We start from the raw sequence: 18,678 nt of genomic DNA, 5'->3' as shown, positions 1-18,678 counted from the left end.
AGGTTTGACAGTTCCTGCGCATAAAGGAAGCAAGTAATCAGGCAGGGTCTTCGATTCTCTCCCCAGTTTTGGATGAGATTGCCCCGATTTTTCTGAATTCCTTGAAAGTTTAAGATTTCATTGATTTATTTTTAGCCAACTGTTTTGATTCTTCTGTTTTAAGATAACATTTAAGAGGCGACTGACAGGCATAAAGAAAGCTAGTTACAAGAGAATATATACCAGAATTGAGAGGATGTGAAAGATGCAGTGAGTCAAGGCTCATTGTGTCCTTACCTTGTTCAGCATTGGGCAAACAGGTAGCAAGCTACCCACATATTACTAGAATGTCTCCTCTGTATTCTTTAGGAACAAAACCCAGAAATAATTTCAACCATTTATATTTCTAGACATTTTAATAAGCAGCAGTGCTTCTACAGTATTTGCACAGGTATATACTTCAATATCTATTTTTCTCTGTTTTCTTCCAACTCTGTTGATGTGATATTTATAATACCTTCCCCATTAAGCTCTATACTTGAGCAGGAAGATGTTTCATTTAACTTCTATTTCTCATGGGAATGTATTCCACTTAGCTTTTTAACTAGTATATAATTAAATGAGGAGTTTTCTGTGACTGATTTGTCTCCAAATTTAGGAAATATCCACTTCCTTTTCATCACCAGTAGTACTTTGGATTTTCAGCTTCTTCACTAACTGAACAGAAATCATGGGCAATGCCAGATCATTTTTTGCAAAAAGCGGCAATGTGGTTTTTACCATTAGAATAACTGTACTCTAATGACGTGACTTAAAGGTATTAAAAAAACTAAAATAGTGCATCAAGGAAACGTACCCTCAGCCAGAACTCTGTTATAGCTCCAGCAACAAGAAGAAGCAGACTCTTCCCTACTTCTTTATTATACCCGATACTTGGCTACCTTGAGCAGGAAGAGGGACACATGTGTGGGTCATCCTGTGTCAACAGCCATCTGCACTGAAGGATCAACCCTGGGCCAGCCCCCCTGGCAGCCCTGGAGCCAAGTATTAAGCTCAGGAAGCAGGCCACAGCCTGGGAGACACAGAAGCTGTCTCTACACTAAGATGATCATCTTTAACCCGGGAAGTTTCTAAGAGTGAAAGTAACCTCGCCAAGACACGGGATTACTCCAGACACTGTCACGGATGCTTATCCTCTTCCAACTCACTAATTCTAGAGCAGTAATAAATGCTTAATTTGGAGTTTAAGTGCCTTTTTCAAGATCCTTATTAGTAAGAGGCCAGAGTGGGACCAAACCCAGGTCTATTAATTTCCAAGTCCTCAACCTCAACCCCTGCCCTCCTCAGTGGTCTGGGCTGTTCATCTTTAATTCTCTCTTGTAATCACTTGACTGCAACCACATTCGTATTTATTGATCTAACTCTGACCACTTTGTGATCCTCGATTAATCTGGTGTCTATATTTACATTGTCCTTACAAGTAGAGTAAATCAGGGAGTCTCCCAGAGCAGCTCATATGCTTGCTATTTTGTTTTTAACTTTCATTCCCAAAAGCCTCCCTTTTGGTTGGCCTTTTTTTCCCAACAGAACTTTGGGCTGATCTAGTGAGTGGAAGAACTACTCTGTGACACCAGACCTAAAAGTTTACACGATTGGATCAGGAAAGACACATGTGGCAAATAGAGGCTCAAAGTGTATAGATTAATGCAGCAGGAGGGAAGTCCTGATGGAATTCATGTAGCTGTTCTCCTGTGAGACGATGTGAACATGCAGATAAGTGTGTGAAGGGCAGATGAATTCATGGGTGATGGATCCATAACTGCTATTAAGGAAACAAGTACTTTGAAGCCAAATGACATTAGTAAGAACCATGTTCCCTATTATTCTGACAGGTCACAAATTTTACTTTCTTCAACAATATCCAGGGTCATTCTGTGTGTTTCACTGATTCACTGACAGAATAATATAGTTTCCAGTAGTCACAGGAACGTTCTGAGAAAAATACTTGTCATATTTTTCTGTCCTTTACTCAGAAGTATGGAATGGCCATCAACTGCTCACATTTCAGTGGTGATATGAGAAACATTCTGTCTACCCAGTGGGATGTCTTTAAAAATAACAAAACCATGAGAAATTTAAGGAACTGTTCCCACCAAGTTCCAGTCCCTTCTCTTTCGATTGCCTTTGCTCTGCAACCAATAGCAGGTCCTCAACTGTGAGATGTGATCTGGCTTTATTCGAGAAATGCATAACGATTTTAAAAGTAATCTGGACTTAAAACACACACACACACACTCAGCCTACTTAAAGAAAATAATTTAAATACAACATTGTGGAAAATTACCCTACAGATATATGAAACCATATTCTAGAAAAAGACAGAATGTACCATGTAAACTTATGTTAGACACGTAGGCTTTATTTTGCCCAAGAATACAAACCTGCTGTGGCTGACCTTTGAGAAACAGCAGTGAACGCATATCAAATGCTATCCAGTTCCACAAGCAAGAAACCTACACCTTGTGCTTGACAGTCCTTTTACCTTAGCTGCCATCTGCAATCACATAGGCTGACTACTTGACCTCCTAAATATTCTCCCAAGTGCCCTTTTCTCTCCCTCTCGCTACCGATGGTCTTGTCTGTCACCACAGTAGACAAATCAGCATTGTTGCATTCAAACTGATTCTCTTCCTTCTTTCTCATGTTAGCCAGGGCGGCCTTTCCAGTGGCCCACCTGATTGGGGCATGCACCTGCGTAACATCTTTTAATATCTTCCCATTGTTTCTAGGGAAACACCAAGACTTCATTGATCTAGCTCATGCCTTCCTTCCAGATCTCAACTCCTACTGCTGTCTCCTTCACACTCAGCATTCCAACAGCACTATTTTTTTTCAGTTCTTCAAAATGATCTGAACGGCTCCTGCCCCAGCACCTTTGCAGATGTTATCACCCATTTCAGAAATATTCTTGAACCTGCTCTAAATTAGGTGAACATACTGGTGTTTCATATCTCAACTCAGAATTTGATGTTTCCCTTTGCTAACCCAGGGCTTGGTCAGATTTGTTATGTGTTCTCATACAAGTCATTCCTTTTCCAAAACAATTTGCCTAATTTTGTAATGAAATGTCCTTTGGTATAAACATCTAACTCTCCCTGTACTGTATATAATATTTGCTCATTGTTACAAGATCAAAGACAGTGACTGGCAAATACTAGAAACTCAATAAATTTTTATTGGATAGATAAATGAATACATGAATTTTAGACATCATTACGTATAGCACAATAGATATGCTCCCATATGTTCACAATATTCAAATTTTCAATTTAATATCTAACATAAGGGACAGGAAGTTTAGTATTTGTAGTGGTAGGCTTTTATTTACTAATAACTTTAAATAATATAACTCTTCCCATTTCACAGCATCACTCTTACAACCAACAACCTGTAAAGTAAGACAATATATGTTATTAATATATTAATTAATATTTAAATTTCATTTTATAACCTGAAAATAACTCAGTGCTAACTTAGAAAGAATTTAATGTCCAGCAGAAGCAAACTTGAGTGACCAGCTTCACCTAATAGGAGTATTAACCAGTAAGTTGACACATCACCCTCTTCAGTCACTCTTTGAACCTACAAGTTATTACTATTGCCCCTCTTCTTCATGCTAGTCGATGCTTGAAGTTTTGGAAGTATCGAGCAAGTTGTAACCAGAATCTGGGAATCACAGCCAGTGTGTTTGTAGACAGTAAAGCAAATCAAGGGTAATAATCCTTCAGTCTTTGTTTTTAAAAGATTTATTTATGCATGCAAGAACTGGGGTACAGGCCAGAGGTGTGGAGGGTGAGAGAATTCACCAGAGACAGAGTGGGAAGCAGAATAGGCAGATGCTGAAATACACTGCTGAGGGAGCAGTGGGCGAGACAGAAGAGGTCTGCTGCGCGATGTGGGTAGCTCCCTGGCCAGTGATCGCACTCCTGCTGCAGTGGCTGTGGATTGTTTCACAGTGCTGCAAATCCTTGAGTCTTTATGTCAGCACTAGTGGCCTTCCACTGAAATCCACACACAGTGTTGGTGAATCTTACCAATGCCAACTTCTCTTTTATTCTGTAAGATTATTTATTTGATATTCTGAGAAAAAATGAAATCCCATTCGTTTGGTCCATCATTTCAACATTGCCGTTATTCATAAAGATTTGTTAGCAGCATGCTGTAGGTAAAATACAACATGGACAGAAATAAAAGCATCATAATCCATTGATGATTAGGACCCCTACCCGTTAGGCTTAAAAATCATCACTTTTCTATGGCAGCTGGCTTTTTAAGGTTGATAGTTATTTTTGACCTCTTTCCTTTGGATTAGTTTTCACTTACAAAGTAAGTGGTTTTCACTAGGTATATTTTTATTAGGAAAAATCCACAACACATAACCGTCATGCCAATAAAGTTTTCTGGAAAGGTCTGATATAAAATGCAATGTAATGGAAGGAAAGTAGAAAAGTCTTATAGATGCATATGGATATAGACCTAAGGAGAGAGCCAGACCAGTAAGAATCGTATTAAAATATAGAGTGGATAGTTAAGTGGAAGAAATAATCAGTGAAAACCAGTGCATTTTACTCATAGCATCCATAAGAGTAAGAGTCAAACATTTGTCATTTTGTATTCAGTTATTCAAGAAAACACGTGCTGAGAAGTACACAGAGATTGAAGAAAACACTGATAAAGGAAAACAAAGCCACCAGACCAGGTTTGGGCAGGACAGGGAAGCTACTGGAATGATCAAACTACATCAACTTGAAAACTCTTATATATTTATTTGCACAGCAAAATTCTGCTCTTCTTTTGGCTACCAAAAACTTCTGAAGAATTGAAAATGTTAGTGCAACTACAACATCTTTGTCTATTTGGATTTGAAAGCATTGACTATTTTCTGCATTTGTTCCTTGCCAGATTATCTTTGTTCTACTTCTCCCTACCCCACACCCACTATCACTGGCACTGTCATACCCTGACCTCTCAGAACACAGCTTTCTGTTGTTTTCCTCAGCTGTCTTGGAATTTCTTATTCAGTCTTATTTCTTATTTTTAAAATCTGCCTTTACTTCTTTCTACAATTCCTGGTATATGTCATGTCTGAGATAATGAAACCAGGTCAACCATCATACCAGGTCAAGTCCTATTCCAAACTCAACTCAGGAGAAATTAGAGGAGAATAATGAAATAAGGTAAAAGAGTAGAAGAAATGCTAATAAGGCTGACAGCTTTTTAAATAATTTATCCAAGTCGATTTAACAACCTTCTCTACTCATTTCTTGAGGGTCATTCAATGGAAGGAGACTTTGCTCTGGAACTGTTCTAGCTTTCCTCATGGATACCCTAGATTTGTGAGGTTGCAATCCTCTCTCCAATTCCTTTTTAGATGTCTGCTGGGTTAACCAGGAGTATAAGGGTAATGTAGAGATCTGACCACAGATTCAGACTGCCTGGGATCCAACCCTGCTCTGCCACTTGCTAGCTACATGAACTCATCAAGATTATGAGCTTCAGCATTCTAGCCGATTGCAAGGAATAACATGAGCTAATGCTTGTAAAGTATTTAGTATGACTTACATTGAGTAGATCTGTGCTTACTCAATAATTAAGTGCCTGGCTTACACTGATAAATAGATACATGCTGATTATTACTAATTCTCACTTTTACTTTCCTTTGACTGGGTATATATTCAAAGCTAACCCTGTTATAACAGAGCAGTGTTCCTTAGACTGTGTTGAAGGAAATGGTGTTTTTATTAATTCCATATCTTTTCAGGATGCTTCTGTAAAATGTAATCAAGTTGAATTGTTAGGACAAAAATTTTCAATGACCAAATAAAAGCCCAGGGTTTTATTTTATATTCAAAATGATATTAAATACTCAGTGAAATTACTTAGAAGCTTATAAATGTTTTTGCTCTGTTGCTGTCCTTGTTTCACTGCAGACAGGAAATCATTTGTAGAAGGGCACGGGTGTATGGAGCGTACTGTAGGAAACACTATGATAGAGACTGTAATAAATTTCATCATTTACCTTTTGATTGAGTTAACCTATTTCTAATATATTGAAGCATTCTTTGTATTGTTATGATTAGTGAGTATGTATGTACATATTTGCTCTGCAAATGATTATTTTCATATGTTTATATGTCATCAATATATTAAAACTAATAATATATTCACTATGTATCATCATATACTATATGCATATATAAACTTGGTATAATGTAATACTTGTACTAGAGCAAAGTACAGATAGCTCAAAGAATCTGAAAAATGAAAAATTCTTGAAGTGGAAGGTGAGGCAACACTCACTTGCAGAGGTCACTCATCTCTAATATGAAGCCACTGAGATTGTGTCAGACCAAGAAACTTTCTGCACAGACAGTACTACTCGTGTCTGTGACATTATTCACTCTGATGGTCCAGAGAAATGTTATAATCTCACGCAGATTTTCTGCAGTGTGTGTGATATGCATTCATCTGGTCCCTGTCAGGTGGAGCTTTCTGCTTCCCTGTAGGCAGGGTTGCATGCAGTTAAAATACGAGTCCCCACATGCTGGAAAAGTATACAACTGAAGCCAATGTGTGACAAAGCACCGAAATACACTTGATCTTAGAGCTCAATTTATACTCACAGCACCACCCACTACAACACCCTCAACCCCTCCCCTCCCTTCCCAAAGGAATTTATGACAGTAATGAGCGTGTTTCTCTAGGGGGACAGTTGGCAACAGATGTCCACCAACCCAACTTGTGTTTTGTTCATTGTTTCCTTAATTGATCAATGGGTTTAAAAGGTATATGCAGGTTGAATGAAGAGGAGGATTCATTTGAAGACCCATATGTTGGATTTTTTAAAATTCTTTTAGTACATACTTTTGCTTCTCCCCAAACAATAGTATTCTCAGCGATGTCTCACAACTTCTGCTCTAAGATCATGTGCCATTCATCATTGTTTCCTTCTACATTTTGTTCATATGTAGTGAGAAGTAAAGAGCAGCAGTAGAATTTTCATTGAATGAGTAATTCGGCTGAAGTAGTAATTATCTCTGTCAGGTATCAACTGCCTTAATGGTACCGTGTAACAAATAGCCCCTAGACTGGAAGGCATACAACACTGAGTGCACATGGCACCTGCATCTATGAGCAGGTGGAATTGGTGAGGCAGCTCTGGCTCTGCAGTTCTTGGCAGGGCTTGCTCACATGTCTGGGAATAGGCCCTTGAGGTTGGTTCAACTGGCTACTGCTCCAGGTGTGTCTCACCTCCCGCTGGCCTGCCCAGGTATGCATGGCAGTGAAAGGGGGAAGAAAGAGGGCAAATCCAACTGCAAAGTTGCTGGTCAAGCATCTCTTCACCTTAGCTCACAGTGGGAGGACAAGTGAATCACATGCTCAGGTCATTGTTCCAGGGCACAGTGAAGTATTCAGGCCAATTTTGCATTTGACCATGAATCTAAGAAAGCAAGTCTTTTCTACTGAATAATATAATAAATGAGTAGGCGTACTTAGATATATTTATAAATGTACTTGGGCAAGTTACCTAACCTCACTGTGTTCAGTTTTTTATTTTCATTCCTAAAACGGAGGTGATAATGGCACCAATCCCATAGAATTATGTGAGGATTAAATTAATTGATTATGTAAAGTGCTTAGGAGGGTGCCCAGTGGGCACAATTTAGGTGTGAACTGTAGTCATTAACATGATGTGATGGTGACTGTGATGTCGCACACTCACCCTCCTCACCATGGAGCATGACAAATGTGTGAGGCTTGTGTATCACTGAATCAATAGTTCCTTTATTTTGAGGTGTTTTTTTTTTCTTTCCACTCAGATGTTTCTTTCTAAAGAATCAACCACTATAATTTCTGAAGTCCTGAAATGGTCAACAGACCATAGAAAGACATTTCTTTAATCTCCTGCTTGAAACCAAGAGCTTCAGCAAACTGCAAACTGTAGGCCTTGTGAATCAATACTTTCGTATTTATTTTGTGATTTCTTTGCTAATATTTATAGCACTGATACCATCTGTTCATGTTATAAGCATTATTATTTTAGGAATTTATACATGTCTATATTCTAGAGAAAAAAGATTTGACATTATAAAACTAGTTGGAACATATTTCTACTTATAATCTGAAAAATTTCTTAAAGATGTGCTATAAATATTTCATATTTTTTTACATTTCCATTTTCTTGCTTTAATAAATTGTAAACTAATGTTGAGAAGTGGAAATAATGATGGTTCCTAAAATTTTGTGATCATTTGTTAATATGTTCTTTACGGTGATGGGAATATATGTCATTGCTCCCCAAGAGCTAAATATGCATCCAGATCACCTGGGGTGGTATGAAAATGCAACTTATGATTCAGTAGGACTGTGATGGGGTCTGGGATTCTGTATTTTTAACAAGTTTCCTGATAATGAGGCTTCCCTTTGGTCTGAATAGCAAGGATACATATCCTTTTGTTCATTAAAAATTGTTATATACATTTTTATATATAATATACTTGAATATATAAAATGCATACTTCTATCCAATGAACTAATTAAATTCTTTAATATTTAATCATTATAATAAACGTTCTTGCTTCAGTTTCTAAAGCCATGTCAATAACATAAAAAGGAAATACATATTAAATACAACAAAATTAAATATGCTTAATGTATACTATAACCAATGTCTAAATATATAGGCATATATACATATAATTACTAATTTATATATACAAGTAACATCTTGAAATGTCAGATAGTATCTTTACTGATAAAATATGCCTTCATTTACAATTTTGTCTCCCTGGAAACTAAGTAGCAGTTTCAGGCCTATACATATAAGTACTGTAGAGACTACTTTATGGGTGGAAATATACTTAAAATCACAGAGCACTGTAATCAAATAAAAGCTACCTCTTAAACACATATGTAAGTACACTTTAGTTTGAAGAACACACACAATTTGCTATTTTTTTTTACCCTGTGAGCATTAGTCATAGTCTGACATTATAAATATTAAAACTATGTAGAATTTCAGATAAATAAAATTCATTAATCAACTGACTTGTCTGCTTGTCAGTGATAACTGCAAATTATTTTTTGTCTCAGAATTCATGACTGAAATCTTCTAAAAGGTCAGACTGTCTTCCTTTTATGTGCAGTCTTTGTTTTAAAGATCTGGGTAATGTCAGAACAGTATCATTAAAAGATATAATTAATTTATAAGTATAGAAAAGGCAGAAGAGTGGAGTGAAACTCTACTGACCTCACAATAAAAATTAGAGTTTCCTCCAAAAACGGAAGAAGGGAAAGAAAAAACTGAGAATGCAGGTTGACGAATTGCTGTGATTCCACCTACAGGTGTATCAATTAGCTTGAAGCCTGTTAAGGAAAATTTAATCACCGCTACCCATCCATGATAGCAACTAACATTTGATTGCACTTTCAATTCAACTTCTAGTTTATAAATGTAGCCACAGATTGCAATTTATAGTTCAATTTATTATTAGATTTCCCAAGTAAGAACTTGGAATCTGATTTCAGTTTCAGTCTGGGGAGAAATATTCATAAGAAACCCAGGGCCAGGGCCTCTCTGGTGGCTCAGCGGGTTGAGCGCAGCGCTGTGAAGCTGTCCGCAGCTTCTGCAGCGTGGGCTCAATTCCTGGCCGGCCAGGGAGATACCCACATGGCACAGCAGGCCTCTCCTGTCTCGCCCACTATTCCCCTCAGCATTTCGGTCATTCTGCCTGTTCTGCTCCCCGCTCTGTTTCTGGTGAATTCTCTCATCCTCCCGCACCTCTGGCCTATACCCCAGTTCTTGTGTAAATAAATAAATCTTTAAAAAAAGAAAGAAAGATGCCCAGTGTCAGAATCATTGGGTTGTTGATGGGAAGGGGCTGAGTGTTTTGCTGACTCTAGAATGTTGAGGTTAATAGACTATTAATGCCCATTATGTATTATGTGATTATTTTGGGCTATTTGCTCATCTCTCCATTCTCACTTTTTAATCTGTTTTGGGATTGACTTGTATTCTAACAATGACATTCTGATTCTAAAATGCTATAAATGTGTATAGAATGCCTGTTTTTCCTTGGAAAAGGTGGTGATGATGACGGTGCTGGTGCTAAGGGAATTTGTAGATATTGGCGGGGCAGGGAAGGCAGGGAGATTTCCCTTTATCTCTTGGTTTTGCAAGCTGATTAAGCAATCAAATTAAAATCAAACAGATTAAGTGTAGAAGAAAAGGACAAATTTAATTACATATGTATAGAGAATCTACATGGATATAATTTCTAAAATAAATGGGCAACATCAGAGCAGATATCCTGAGCTGAGAAACAGACTCCAGGGTCGAGGCTTCAAGGAGAGGACTCGCAGGAGGAGAGAGGATGAATCGCGTGATGAAGACCAGATGTGCTATAATTACATGTTAGTCCTGCACCTGAGGGCCTTGACTGACCTTAGCCCAAACCATTCCACCTGCCAAAATGATCGGCCTGTTCTGAATATCTTGGGGACCCTATTTTCAATATTAAGAGACATAGTTTTCATGTTGTCATATATAACACCAAAGATGATGCAGGAGCTAAATAGAATTTGTGGGACACCACTGCACATTCCTCTTGGGGGCCCGGCTCATAACACACCAATAAGACTTCTCCAGGGATAAAACTGATGCTGATGACAACTGTAACGTTTGTTTTCTGAAAATAAATTCAATCCAAGTTTAATTTAGGAATACTTATCTCCTGAGGGATTTGAAGCTAGAGTAACAAATCCTCCACCCACACACCCATTTCCCAAGGTTGCAAAGCATCTGACTTTACCTTAGATTGGGGTTGGTAAAATTTTTCAGCAAAGGAGCCATCAGTCTCAAATTCTCAATCTGTCTCAAAAAGTCTCCTCTGAACTTGGTAGCATGAATTTTTACCAAGCAGGCAGCAGCTGTGCATGGTCCCTGGGCTGGGTTGCAGCTTGCATTTGCTGAGTTAGAGTCTCAAGGCCACTTTTAGTTCCAAGGTTACAGCTATTGCCAGAGAAGTACCAGATAAATATTATATGTGGATAAATGTTACAAGTCTTTGTCAGACAAAGACAAACTTTAAACCTTGAAAACTGACCATGGATCTTTGGCTTGTAGGAAGAGGGATGAAAAAAGGAACTTTGGTGGGTGGGGCCTAACAGCTGCTTTGGTGATGGGAGAGCTGAGGTGACTACACCTGAGGGGGCCCCCTATACTGTCAAAACACCGGCAAGGTAGTAAAATTATGGGACTCCAAAAACAACAAATGAAGAAAACAACAGCAAAACAGAGTACCTGGATTTATGGCTAATTCGTACATTATGAACCATGGACCTTGGTCCTTCTCTGCCCTCCACCCTGTCCTTTTAGCCTGAACTCAGGAGCCTGGCTTTGTGGATGCAAATGGCCCAGCGGGGTATTTTCCTAAACAAAGACATTTTTCTCAGAACAGGAATTCTGCTGCCTCTGTTAAGATAATAAGGATGCCACAGATGGTGCTTTCATTTCCAAAACAACCACAACATAAAAGGAGATGTGGAATTTTTGTGGTTTAATTGTTGTGTTTTTCTATTCTATGATTCTGTGATTTAGTTTGGCAATGATACAAATTAATATTTAAGCTTCTGCTGAACTCAACTTGATTTTACTGCTGTGGTGCTGAAGCTTCTAAATATAGGAAGGCAAGATGACAAGGAGAAACATCAAACTCCTTACTATTTCATTTTGGCAATTTCGAAGAGTTTATATTGGAGTTTAAATTTCATGAAGCATTCTCAGATTAGCACGCCCCATGCAGTGTCACCGGTACAAGCATTGGGTTAGCAAATGTAAGTTAGGGCCTCCTGGATGAGCATCTGGAACTCCTTCCTTCAGTGCTTCTCCTGCCACTCCTGGGGGTGGTGCCAGGGTTGGGGGGGGGCTCAAATCAAGGCTCGATCTCAGGCCTTTGTCCACACTTTATTGAAGAAAAAAAATCCAATCTCCCAAGAGTCCGTTGTCATCTTAAAGACAATTTTTTTTTTTTTCCCTAGGAACCTGGATTTCTTACTTGGTTAAATTAGAGCTAAAGTTGTGAGTTCGTATTTTGACCTAAGAACCGTGTGAGGAACAGCCTCTTCTACTGCTTTCTAGGCCTTCAACACCGAGGAGGCTGAACAGGCAGCAGGGCAACACCAGCCCTCTTCCCTAGCGTATCTGCCTGCTCGCCCTGGGCTCACATCCTGCTGAGGGCGCCGTCATCAACCATAATTATTTCAAGTCCCACCAGTGGAGCTCTTCAATCCAGCATCCCCACAAAAGCTTACTGTAGGACTGGAACTCAAAACTCTGACTGTATTAATTGTACGACGATTACCATCAAGAGCACTTTTGTTTATGTGTATTGGATTGTTGATTTGGTCATTTGGGCGATATCATTTTTTTTACCTTGCAAGGGAATACTTTTTAGGAGTCAGTGCCTAGAAAAAGAAAAAATTTCCTTTCTTCAATAATTCTTATAACATGTAGCCTTCCTCTTTTTTCTTAGTTTCCAAGAAGTTCAAAATTCAATGTAATACTATGTTATAATTCTGGGTGTGTTTCTCCCCTTAGTGTGTGCATTGTTGATTACATTATTAGTATAAATTACCAAAAAGGACATACCTACATATATATGTATATACATATACACATATATACATATATTACAGTGTTCAAGTCTCTTTTACAAGAGACTAGACTAAGTTCTCAAAATCCTCTTCATTGACAAAATGTTTTTATTTATTAAATCCTAATCAAGCTGTAACTCTACATGCTTACCTCTTGCTTATAAGAAGCCTGACCTGTTAATCAGAGTGTCCTGGACCCTTCATCACGTTTCTGCAATCCACGCTCCTGTCCTCATCATCCCCCACTTCCGCCCTGACAAATCTGTCTCAGCGACAGGCTAGTCACAGTTCTCCAAACTACCCTGCCATGTCCCGCTTCTTGTGTCCTGAATAACAGCATCATTCCGCCTGTAATCAAGTTTGTACAGGAAGTCGGTAACTTCCCCGCAGAGTACCCAGGGACCACAAACTATTAAGGGGAGAACCCCTTTTGGTACATGCTAAAAGGGTTTGGTCATCCGCACATGAAAGAAAGGAGGGAGAGAGAAGGAGAAGGATTTCAAATACCAGATCCCAAGCAAAGAAAAATGTACACAGCCCCTCACAGGCAAGTGTCCAAGCAAACAGGCTCACCCCCAAGAGGGGCAACTGAAGCCCAAGAGCTCACTGGTCTCAGGCACTTTCTGGAGGGGAACCACAAGACAGGGAGTAAGCCAGTCCCAAGGAGCCGCACGGAGAGGAGAGACCCAGATTTCAGCATCTAGCACATAATGCACCCCAGGGGCAAGGTGCCAGCTGTCATCGTCTCTCCCAAGGACAAGGATCTTGAGTCCCTCCCCCACCGCTCTCTACTCCAAGTCTCATCTCCACGCATCTGCCTCCTCCTTTCTTCCACTTATAGACCCACCCTGCGTCTTCCCATCTACACGTAAGAGGGAGGCAAGGAAAATGGTGCCCATTCACCGCCCGCCCCAGCCCTCCTTCCTTCACAGAGATGCATTCTGTAGCAAGGCTGTCACCGGAATACTAAATTATCCTGTCTTTTTTAACCACCAGATTTTAATGAAATTCTTCCAGTGAATGCCTCACCTGATGTGGAGCCCAGGACTGATATAAAATTATTTCTGTTTAGTTTATGGTGAATGTATGTTGCTACTTTAATGTGTCCTTGTTGGTTATACTCTGGCTGAATTGTATTCTGTTTAATTGAAACTATTTTGAATTTAACTGTCTTTTATTTTCCTCTTGAAAAGCATTCAGGCTGATGCTTAGGTAGACAGATAGGTGGATGGATGGATGGATGGATGGATGCATATATGATAGATGGATAGAAGGATGGAGGGATGGATAGATACGGATTGTCAATAATAGGTGCTTCTGTATTCACCATGTAATGACAAAGTGTATGGACAGGTCGTATGTGCAGGACGACTGACTGTGCCACTCCATAGCCTGCTCACTCACCACAGTGGGTGAGTGTCTGGAGAAGTGCTTGCAAGCACAGTGCTGCTCCTGCCCCTTCCTCTAACTTTTTCTCCATTTCTCTCCACAGGAACTTTTTACCCCTGAATGCAAGTTTAAAGAATCTGTTTTTGAAAACTATTATGTAATCTACTCATCTATGCTGTACAGACAACAGGAATCTGGTAGAGCCTGGTTTTTGGGATTGAATAAGGAAGGGCAAGTTATGAAAGGAAACAGAGTAAAGAAAACCAAACCAGCAGCTCATTTTCTACCCAAGCCATTGGAAGGTGAGTGTGGTGTGTGCATTCTCCCTCTGGCAGTTATTACACATCTTTCCCACACCGATGACTCCACCCTGGCGATGAGGATCCCTCACAGGACACTGAAGGGGCTTTCTCTGGATCTGGGTGGTGATCACCAGGGTATCTACATAAGTTGTGATGTGAAGATCTGTGTCTTTCCTACACTTAATGCAAATATATACATGTGTGTATATCCTGTGCACATATGTGTACACGTCACTGGCATACATTCAGGCATAGAATAGACTCAGCTATATTCCATTAAATTTTTAAAGTGCCAGGAAGTCTCCCTCTCTGCTCATTTTTTATATCTCAGATCCTCACTGCCCCAACCTCATTAACCCCAAAGAGTTTCATTTAATTTTAAAAACATTATTTTATTTTTAAAAATCTATGCTGGTGTTATAAATCTGTAACAGTAGGGATAATAGGAAAACTAAGTCTTGAGTATTTTGCAATAAAGGCATTTGTCCATTTTGATGTTATGTTGGTGAAAACAATCACGTGATGGTGAATTATATTTACAAGAAATGAAGAATTATTCTTTTGGCCCAAAAGAACTTGTTGATGTTGCATCTCTCCCTTTTCCAATTGCCTAAGTGAGTAGCAAATTCAGTAGTGGCAGTGACTTCCTTTACTAAGATAATGAATTCATCTGCATTCACCTGTGAACAATGAAATCTTCGCATTTGCTTTGATCAGATTCCCAGAGAGCAGGCTACAAAGATTTGTTAATGAATCAGAAACATCTTCACCTTTTCCCTTAAGGATTCTTACTTTTATCTATGTAACATTTGTTTGGGAACTAGAAAAAAAATTAACAGTGAGGCTTTTCAAAAATGCTTTCTATTCAACTGTTTTTGTTTCTCTTGCAGAGAATTGTAATAACTAGTGAATAGCTTATGCTAGTTAGACAGTTTGATTCTCTTTTCATTTCTCATACAGGTAAGACATAGCCATCCAGAGAAAATGTGTATTGGTTTTATAGTTCATATTCTTTAAATGGGATCAAAGTAATTTGAAATATTGAAAGTTAATTCTTAATTCTCTCTAAATTTATAATTCAGCTTTCAGTTTGCTTAAACCACTCTTCTTGGTGAATACCATCTTTATGATTTCAATGATGCTGAGTAACTATCACCTATAATTAAATCTGCTTCTAGAACAAGTCATTTCCCCCAAACAATTAGCCACCAGGGCCTGTCTAGGAAAGGGAAAATTTTGCCAGAGTCTGAAATATGAATGAATTATTCTAATTATACAGTAGATCATAAGGAGAATTGGAGTTAAAAAAAAAAATTAGAGGGTTTCTCTATTCTTCCAAAATAATGCATCCATGATTTTGCTTTATTGTTTTAAATGGATTCTGAGATCATCAGACAGCAAAATTCAGGTACAAGTGAAACATATTAACTCAGTGCATAGCAGCTACAAAAATTGTAGTTTATTTGTCCCCTGGCTTTATCTCTTTTCATTGGATTTTGTTTTGAATATGGACAGATAGGAACTAGATTTCTAAAACCTTCTAATGCAATTAAAACTAAAAGAGCCTTTATGTCTCTTAACTGAGGAAACATCTGGAAACCAGTTCTTTTGGCTATCCAGCAGGAAACACGGGAGGCTCTAGAGATGTGGTACATTGTGTGCTTGTCACGTCAGTCATATACCTCCCTGATGCGTGTGCGTGCGAGCTGGGCATGTGTGTCTGTATGAGGAAGAGAGAAACAGTGTTTTCAAAGAATTAATAGGCCAAAATGCTCTAAAAACAATTCAGATAATGATAAAGGTTATTACATAGAGGAAAATACATTTCAAACTCTCAAAACCCATATGGGATGTGATTATAGCATTGGAATGTTAGGCCAGACGAGGCACCTGATTGATTACTGATGCCCAGGGGTGCTCATCTCTCTTGCACAACTTCACAGATAATCAAAGCGATCACTTGGATGTAGTTGTCTCCTGCTGTCCCTAGCACTGGGCATGACAGACCTGGGTGGATCCTGTTCTTACCTGCCTAGTCCAGGCCCGAGGTGCACATGCACTTTCAAATGCATGTGCCGCTAAAAAATCCCATGAGGCATTGAGGCAAAAGGTAGCATCCTGAGGGCCTGAAGATGGCGGAAGCACCTGGCAGTCCATCCTAACTCACTTCACGTTCTCTTCATAGAGTCCCAGAAACTTCCAAAAGCCTAGAAAGCAGGTGGGGCAGCTTGAATTCACTCTTGTTTCTGATGGCAGATGATCCGACTCACTAATTTCCCCAACATTGGTCACTCCTGAATGTCCTTTCCCAGATTTCCTGGAATCATTGTCTAAAAAGCCACAGGTGATGGCTTCTGTCCCTAGATGTCACTCAGGCAGTTCCTGGGGACTCACGTCACTTCACTTCCAGTGTGTGCTACTGCCTTTCATGGCATCAATTATTCAATTTTTTATGATATTTCAGAAAATGAGAGATACGCTGTCCCACAGTTGCCTCCAGCTGTCTCCCAGGCGCTCCCTGGGATGGCGGGCGAGGCGTCTAGATGCTGACCCAGAAGCCTTGGCTTAGGGAAGGAGTATTCTTAGCTGTCGCTTCTAGAGCTTCTTTGAGGGAACTCTGCTGCGTTTGAACCACCTGAGAGACAAATAACTTAATGACTCAGGTGTAAACAGTAAATACTTGGAGTTGGAAAATGAGTGGGAATGAATGGGTGGCCCCGTGTTGGCGCCAGGGCGCCTGGATTGTGTGGCTGTGTGGAGGCCTGAGGTGAGAGCCTTGCCTCCCCTCCCCCCCCCCCATGCTTGCAGTGAGCTTGTGCGGGCCGTGACTCCCTTTAAGGGCAGGATGGGCCACAGAGCAGGTTTTCTGATCCAGCAGACCGGGTAAAGGAGGAGTCAGAGTCCTCAGTGGTTTTTTGCAGGTCTTTTACTGGGGTTCATCAGGTATATGGCAGGCAGGGGTGCTGGGGGGCCGGGAGGCTGGCAGGCCTCCCAGCCCCCAGCAAATCCGCACTCTCTCTGGGCTCTCTGGCCTTCTCTGCTGCTTCTTTGCTTTTCTCATCGGCTTCTTTCTCAGCTTCTGCTGACGTCCTGTGACGCCGCCCTTAAAAGCAGTCTCAGCCCAGGTGAATCCCACCTACCTAGGCCCACACCCCACTCCAGGTGCCGCCATCAGGCATGCATTCAGGATCTGCAAGGATCCATCATCTCTCCTGATGGTGGGAGGGCAGAAAAGCCTGACATTTTCTTTACCCTACACTCCCATTTCGGCTTCTCTCCCAGACACAAGCGTGCTCCCAGCCGGGCCCACACTCTCCAGGGACTGTGAGGAAGGGACGCCTCCTGTCTGGGGCCCGGGCCATGAGCGCCTCCCTGCAGGCCCTCCTCAGGCAGGGCGTTTGCGATGGCCAGAACGGGCTGGGCCCAGGGCCGGGCCTGTTGGGTGTGGACACCCCTCCCGAGCCAGCCGGGTAACCTGTCCTTTCTGCTCTTCCTCCTCGGTGCCTTCCCTCCTGTCGCTAGTCGCCATGTACCGAGAGCCGTCTCTGCACGACGTCGGGGAAACGGTCCCGAAGGCCGGGGTGACGCCGAGTAAAAGCACAAGCGCGTCAGCCATAATGAACGGCGGCAAACCAGTCAACAAGAGCAAGACCACATAGCCCGGCGCGCGCCGTGGAGACGGGCTCGGCCCGGGCCTGGCGAGGGACCCTCCAGGCCGGACATTCCCAGGCCCGGGGCCGAGCCACGCGGGGGGCGAGCCCAGGCCGGCGCCCTGCGGTCTCGAACTTGTCGCTGCCAGTGGATGCCCCCGCCCGTTGCGTCCCCACAGCAAGAAGACACCTGGAGAACCAGCTCAACTCAGACCATGGAATGCCCTGCCAGATATGGAATGCCTTTTTACTCTCTTTTCTGTGACCGTGACACTTGCTGTGAATGACACACTTCACAAGTACACTCGATTCCTTGCCTGCTGACAGCTCCCCATAATCCTTTTTGAGTCCTGTTTCAGCGACATCCATGTGTTTCAGTTCGGTTTTGTAGCACACCAATACTCCTGAGTAATTTCTAGTTAGCCGCTGTACACCTGTGCTATTCTGGATTTCCCCTCCTCCCGTCCCCACTGGGCTGCTGGCCTACTGTGCGCGCCTCCAGGAGGGTGTGCTCCGGCGCTGGCAGTGGGATTAGCTCCCCGGGCCAGCGATGAGGAGACTAGGAGGGTTGTCTGCGGCCCCCATAGCGACCAACCCCACCTTTGCCTTCTACCCAGCACCAGGGCCCTGGGCAGCTGAGGTTG

General features: G+C 41.1%; 1 protein-coding gene across 4 annotated transcripts in view; it reads left to right on the top strand.

Moving 5' to 3' along the window:
- Positions 1–18,043, top strand: part of FGF14 (fibroblast growth factor 14) — a gene marked incomplete at both ends in the record, with an annotated part of 478,380 nt that extends 460,337 nt beyond the window's left edge. For all 4 annotated transcript variants that reach the window (XM_084235602.1, XM_084235599.1, XM_084235601.1 and 1 more), the window contains 2 exons: positions 14,186–14,384; positions 17,907–18,043. In XM_084235602.1, coding sequence (XP_084091728.1) covers positions 14,186–14,384; positions 17,907–18,043 — 336 coding nt within the window. The remainder of the gene's footprint in view (positions 1–14,185; positions 14,385–17,906) is intronic.
- Between the last annotated feature and the right edge of the window lie 635 nt (positions 18,044–18,678).

Source organism: Talpa europaea (assembly GCF_964194135.1).
Source record: "Talpa europaea genome assembly, chromosome: 6".
In the NCBI taxonomy this organism is placed as follows: Eukaryota; Metazoa; Chordata; class Mammalia; order Eulipotyphla; family Talpidae; genus Talpa; species Talpa europaea.
The sequence above is the reverse complement of the archived record's forward strand: the minus strand, read 5'-3'. Positions and strand labels throughout refer to the sequence as shown.